The 6,837-nt window shown below is 33.8% G+C and overlaps 1 protein-coding gene across 5 annotated transcripts in view; it reads right to left on the reverse strand.

The window, feature by feature from the left end:
• LOC106876621 (uncharacterized) overlaps window positions 1-6,837 on the reverse strand; it is a 10,758-nt gene continuing 3,921 nt past the window's right edge. For all 5 annotated transcript variants that reach the window (XM_014925234.3, XM_052970040.2, XM_052970036.2 and 2 more), the window contains 4 exons: window positions 6,351-6,442; window positions 5,952-6,103; window positions 3,263-3,369; window positions 1-905 (listed from right to left, as the gene is read on the reverse strand). In XM_014925234.3, coding sequence (XP_014780720.2) covers window positions 853-905; window positions 3,263-3,369; window positions 5,952-6,103; window positions 6,351-6,442 — 404 coding nt within the window. In that variant the 3' untranslated portion in view covers window positions 1-852. The remainder of the gene's footprint in view (window positions 906-3,262; window positions 3,370-5,951; window positions 6,104-6,350; window positions 6,443-6,837) is intronic.

Genomic DNA, 6,837 nt, shown 5'->3' on the forward strand with positions numbered 1-6,837 from the left:
TTTTTGTCCGACACTATTATGTTTTTATTAGTGAAAATAAATATATCTCAATGCTACAAAATATTCAAGACATTCAAATGAGTCTCAGTAACTCAGTTGAAAATACAATTTTAGAGACATTTTTAATATGTTTTTATGAAAGAAGTCACATGTCTTCAGTTTACAAATACAAAAATAATAAAATTTTACTAATATTAAGAAATCAGTCTTCATGTAGATGACGTGCGAATGTCCACGCGCACATATGTTGTAAAATATACATGCATGAAATAGCAAATGAGAAAAACATCTAGTGGTTTGCTTCCAGCCAGCTTGTGAGAAAAGCAGATGACATTGAAGTTAGTATTGTTACAAAGTAGAAAAAAGAAACAAGCGTTGAAACAGAAGAAAATGACTACAGAAATAAAATTTTATTCACTTTTTCACTATGCATTATGATATTTTAAGTGAAATGGTACTGCAGTAAATTACGAAAAATAACACAGCTCCAAATTCAAACAAAAAAATCTTCCAAAGCAACAGAATTCTACGACTCGCCAAAATTTTAACTTCACAGTGACAATATAAAGTCAAGATGAACTAAAATATCCCACCGTCCGATGATGGCTTAACTGGGGGTGTTTTCAAAGCGACTGTCAACACTACACGTGTGAAAGAATTATACACACATACATATGTATATATGTATGTATGTGTGCATGTATGTACATATATATATATATATATATATATATATATATATATATATATATATATATATATATATATATATATATATATATATATATATATATATAGAAATATATATATATATATATGTTAGGTTACATAATTTCAGAAATAATATAAACTCTACATTAATAATATGTAGACCTCCATGGCATCTACTTTAATTGGATGTTTATCTGAAAGAAAGAAAAGCTTGTGTTAAATCAGTGGAAATACAGATTGTACAAAAGTTACATTTTCGTTTAAATAAAAACAAAGTATATATTATGACGAAGATATATATTTGAAAAGAAAAAATTAAACAGGAGTCGGAGAGGACTTAATGAAACTTTTGTTCATTATCAGCCTGTCGGACTGCCTCTACAAATTCATGCAACATGTATTAGGCTCCTAGTTACCGGCACCACTATGAGTGACAAACATGCACGCACGCATGTATACATACATACATTCATACATACTTAAAGCTGATAATATCATGAGACTTAGAGAGCAGTTCCTGAAACTCTACCTCAAAGTATCATCAGATGAAAGAATGAGCTTATATCAGCAGAAGACCATGCATGGATATATTAGTCGTAAGCTCCGAGGTGAAAAAGAGAACACCAAAGCTGAACTATTGAGAAATCTCCAGTTACTTTATCCAGATTACAAGTTCAAATATATAACTGTAATTATTGGGACCTTGGGATATGTAACACACTGACTAAATACCAATCTTGTGAAATTAGGCGTCTCAAAACCAGAAAGTAGAAAGCTAATTCGAAGACTACAGATCTAATCCATCACTGGAGCTGCAAAAATCTGTAAAACTGAGCATGTCTAGATATGCCACTGTATGCATGAGAATACATACATAAAACATACAAATCTGCACATACATACATATATACATACATACATACATACATACATACACTTTTCTTGGACAATGTAAATATCTATGCTCAGAATATATGCAGTGCCGAAAAGCAGCAGGATTTAATCATTGTATTTTCCATTGATATATGAATGGAAATTGATCAAAAGAAGTATTCATAGTAAACAATAGAATCGTTCCCTAACCTTTTTACTACACCGGTCTCTCTCTTTCCTAGTTCTAGAAAACGAATACTACAAATACCGACGTGAGCCTAGGACATTTACCTCTCCTCCACCATGGACAATAAACCTGCCATGGACAACAAGCCCCTAGGACAATTACCCTTAAACAGTTAACCTCCGATGTGTACCGTATTTTCCGGTGTATAAGCCGCTATTTTTTACCTGGGAAATTTAGTGTGCGGCTTAGAGAAAGGTGTGCCTAATGTGTGTATTTTTTATAAGTTTCAGGAGGAAAATAATTTGTGAATAGAGATCGAACTTTTTTCTGATTTTTTTCAGAGGAAAGGCCGGTCGGTGAACAACGCGAAAGATTATAGCTAGAGTACATTGCTTCCCGGAAGAAAACAAAGCACATTTGTTTTGTTTTACCTTCATGTTTTGATAATGTTATTTATAATCTAATAAAGACTTTAATATTGACGAAATGTGTTTGTTGTTGATTATAGTAAAATAAAATCATGGCACTAACAATACATCTTATAGTTATAAAATAAGATATTTTGAAACTACATACACGTCAACAACAGAAAGTTAGATGCAGACCCGTAGTTCTACAGGTCTTTTAGATGTTTAGATGTTTCAGTCCGTATTACTGCCGTAGTTAGCAATTATGAAAACATAAGTGTTATGCAATATTTGCGAGGAATCGCATATAATTTGCACTTTCAGATGATAATTTAAAACTTCTTAATATATTGAGGAGGGGCTAATTAACCAAGGGTTGTAATTGCCCTAGGGGGCAGTTGTCGCCGGGAGGAATTTTCTTATCGGGGTAATAGTCATAGGGAAGTAAGTGTTCTGAGACGACCGACATAGGTATTAGTGAAAATATATCATTCAAAAGAAATGAGAAGAAACAGGGTATAACTAAAAATTATTAAACTAGACTTAAAATGATATGGCATTCAAAGGTTTTCATTTGCTATAAGATTACATTACAAGGCATTTACTAAAGACGCCCTGATTCCAACATCTGGGATACACGATTATCTAATGGGAGAATCCGCTCTACGTGCATTAAAGTCTGCAAGACGCAGACATCAAATGCACATTTCCAAAGAAACATTGATATTGCAGACCTAATCGTAGAGGAAAAGAGAGAGAGTAAGGAGGAGTAGAGTAAGAAGAGTGGGAGTATAGTTATCTTTGAAGTATTGTATGACATCATTCAGACAACAACTCACAGATAATAACAGCAAAAATATTTACACCAAGAGAAAAATGAAGTGAATAAAATCTTAAGGGTCGGTAGTCAATATTGGTTGGACACTCATGAACTTTTCCGCTAAAATCAAAAAATAACAAAAGCTGACAGACGTTTGGGGCGTGAGAGTAATGAAATGTACGCAGAACCAGCAGGTCTTCTACTCTGATAATAAATTCACATTTATATCAATTGTTTTGCAGACACAAAGAAGAAATATATTACCACCAGCGACCTTCCTGTAGTGAATTTTATAATAGCCTTTCTTGTGCTTCCTTGCTACCATCACATTGAATCGAAAACCACCTGGCAAGATGGTAAACCTTTCTTCCCTGAAAATAACATATATTACAGTTGATACTTTCAATAATTTTCATCATAATAGAATACTTTACAACTGTATTTACGACAATCGGTACAGTTTAATGAAATCACTGAGTTTATATTTAATCTTTGAAATTATTGAGTGTTATTTCCAGTTTGTTACTTACAACATGAAAAGTAAATATGAACTGTAAGCTGGATAGATCAGATTATGCTATTTAGTTTCAGTTCAAGTCTGAAGAAAAAAGAGTAAAATAAATATCTTAATATGACCACTCCTTCGTTAAAGAAGGATCTAGACATTACCACCCCATCTTTTTTCCGGTCTAAGCATAACCAACCTCGTCGTAATGAAGTGAATGAAATTTATTGGGTAAACAAGTACAAACAGAGGAAAACAGATAAAGTAGGTTCAAATATAGGAAGGTACCCAAGCGAAATGCTTGCAGAATAAAAGAATGAGATTCACTACTCCTTTAGAAAAATCTAAAGGCAATGATTTCATATCCTTCTTGAAAGCCATGATGTTTCTTTGGTTGTGTTGCTGAATTTCTCTTGCATTTTTTTTTTTCATTTCAACTGTGGTTATATACACAGCTATCTAATTCTTTTGTATAAATATTTTGTGTGTAGATGACGATGGTACTTACTCTAGCCTCAAAATTGCTAACCTTGTGTTTAATTCAAAAACATCATCATCATCATCATCACCACTACCATCTTCATCACCTTTATCATTATTATTATTAATCTACAAAGCGATGAGCCCACAGATTCTTTAGCTCAGACAAAATGCTTAGCGGCATTTCGTCCCGTCTTCCCATTTTGAGTTCAAATTCCGCCAAGGTTGACTTTACCCCTCGTCCTTTCGCAGTCGGGCAATGGCTTTGATGTAATCGACTAACAACTCCGCCCAATCTTCAAGCCTGCTGCGTATAGTAGAAGGAATTATTATTTTTATGCTATAAAATGTCAAACTCACAGAGTCGTCGGTACTTCGGGAAAAAATTAGGGACATTTTCTCAGGTTCTGAGCTGAAATGCCACTGAAGTTAACTTTAATTTCCATCCTTTCGGCGTCGATGATAAAATGAGTACCAGTTAAGAACTGTGATCAATGTAGTGTACAACACCCTTCCTGAATATTTCGGGTCAATTGATCAGTGAAAAACAGTTAATCATTTTTTTTTTCATTAGAAACATTGACAAGAAATCATTCTCAGCATCGGCTCTGTAAAGTTTCCCAATTTTTTACATTCTACATGCGAATTCTGTTATTTTTAGTTAAAAAGTTGTTATGTCTAAGTAGGGAATTTTTGTGAGAATTTATCCAACGTGGCACTTTAAATCTTGTTTTTATATCCGTCAGGTTTCAGGAAACAAACATCCGTATCAATAATAATATTCATTGGGGATGAATGAAACACAAAAGGATTAAATGAGGGTTTAGCAGAACCGAAAGGAGAGAGAGCCAGAACAGAGAATCTGTCAAGCATCTCCTTTGCTTGTCAAAATGTGTGGTGCTCGAGCGAAGAAAGAACTACTTAGAGGCCTAGGAAACCTGTTCAAAAGTTTCCAGTCGTCTGACAGATAACAACGAGATCTCCTTGATTTGCCTGTGTAGCATGAAGCAACCATAACAGACCGTCCAAATTGTATCTAGATAGAGTATTTGTAAGACCAGCAGTTAAGAATAATGGAGGATGTCCAAATTTCAAAGTGATTGGTTACACAAACCATAAATTTGAGATCTGTTCGGTTTACTCTGTGAATACTTGGTTACTAAAAAGCGAATATTTCATTCTCGGCACACAAAAACTAATGAGACCGAATTAGAGAATTTGTTAAGGAGCAAATGATGGGGGGAATTACCATTTGTAACAACTAATGAAAATCTTATTGATAGTTTCAAATTTTGGCTCAAAAGCAGCAATTTCGGGGGAGGGATTAAGTCGAATAAATCGACATCTACTGGCATGTATTTTATCGAATCGGAAAGAATGAAAGGCAAGGTTGAACTCAGAGAAATTTGAGCACAGATCATAAAGACGGATGAAATGCCGCTAAGCATTTTACCTGGCGTGCTAACAGTTCTTTCAGCTAGTCGCCTTAAAAAACGATTAATATTAGAGTCGGTTATGAAGTGGTGAACTGGCAGAATCATTAGAATCGAGCGGAATACTTAGCGACATTTCGTCCATCTTCACGTTTTAGATTGAAATTCCGCTGGCGTCAACTTTGCCTTTCATGTATTCGGGGTCGATAAAATAAGTACTAATTGAGCACTGAGGACGACAGAATCAGCTTAACACCTCTTTAATGTTTCTGTTTTTTGTGCCAAAATTTATAATCGGTAAGGTTGCAAACAATAAACCATTTTCTTAAGTTTGTTTCTCAAATCTTAATTGTAAATCCCGTAAAAATTGTAAATCAAAGCTTAAATTCTTCTTCATCCAGAGTGGATAAAACAATACGGTTTAATTAATGAGGTCAATGAAATTAACTGTATCCTTCTACCTATGTGAGCAATCGAAATTATTAGCATTGAAAAAGCAACAAGTCCTAATGAAGCACAAGTGATCGATACATACTTGTCATCGAACGTGTAGTTTGCTGTTATTTTTCCAAACCATGGTTTTGAAATGAGATTACTAGAATGGAACCACGATCTGATATTGGTTTTTCTTGCGGTGAAAGTTAATGAGTGAATTTCTGTATCATTTTTTCTCAATATGAGTTTCACCTGCAAATACAAAATTGAATGAAATCAAAAAGAAATCTAACAAGACTGAGAGAAAAATATGAGGAGCGAGAGACTGAGAGTGAGAGGGAGCGTGATAGGAAGGAAAAGGATATTGAAAATTGTGAGGGAGAAATGCCAAGAGAAAATTGTGGCGTGGGGTTAACAAAAGGTATAAAGGGCTGACAACTATGTAATATAATATTTTTTATTACACGACAATCATTTTGAAATTTTCAAAGGGTATCACCTTATCAATAGACAAACTCTTCCAATATCTGTAAGCAGGATTCCTTTTAAACACATTTGTTCTCATCTCGAATATTTTCTGCCAGCTTGTACCTGTATGAGTAATGAATGATATCGTTTTAGATGTAAAAGAACAGACGAGTTTTTAATAATTTTTTTAAAGAGAATATGCTAGTATGTTTTACAATGGACTCAAAATTATTGTGTTGATTTAGAAATTATTCGATATAAATTATTCCTAGGTTTCGTCTTAATGATTTTGGTTTTGGGTTTCGATTTCATTAGTACAAGAATTCGATATTTAAAGGAAATACTACAAAATTATTGTTTCTGTTGTTATTTAGCACCAAGTCAACCCTGAGTGACACGTCCCATGGGAAAAGTCATCGCAGCCACGATGGATCATACTGGGGGAAATTAGCGTTTGATATAATGTAAAAGAACGGTTTTGTAATGAAAACGCATCTACAGAAATACTAACTTAGTGA

Source organism: Octopus bimaculoides, chromosome 8 (genome assembly GCF_046866305.1).
Source record: "Octopus bimaculoides isolate indiv1 chromosome 8, ASM4686630v1, whole genome shotgun sequence".
NCBI lineage: Eukaryota > Metazoa > Mollusca > Cephalopoda > Octopoda > Octopodidae > Octopus > Octopus bimaculoides.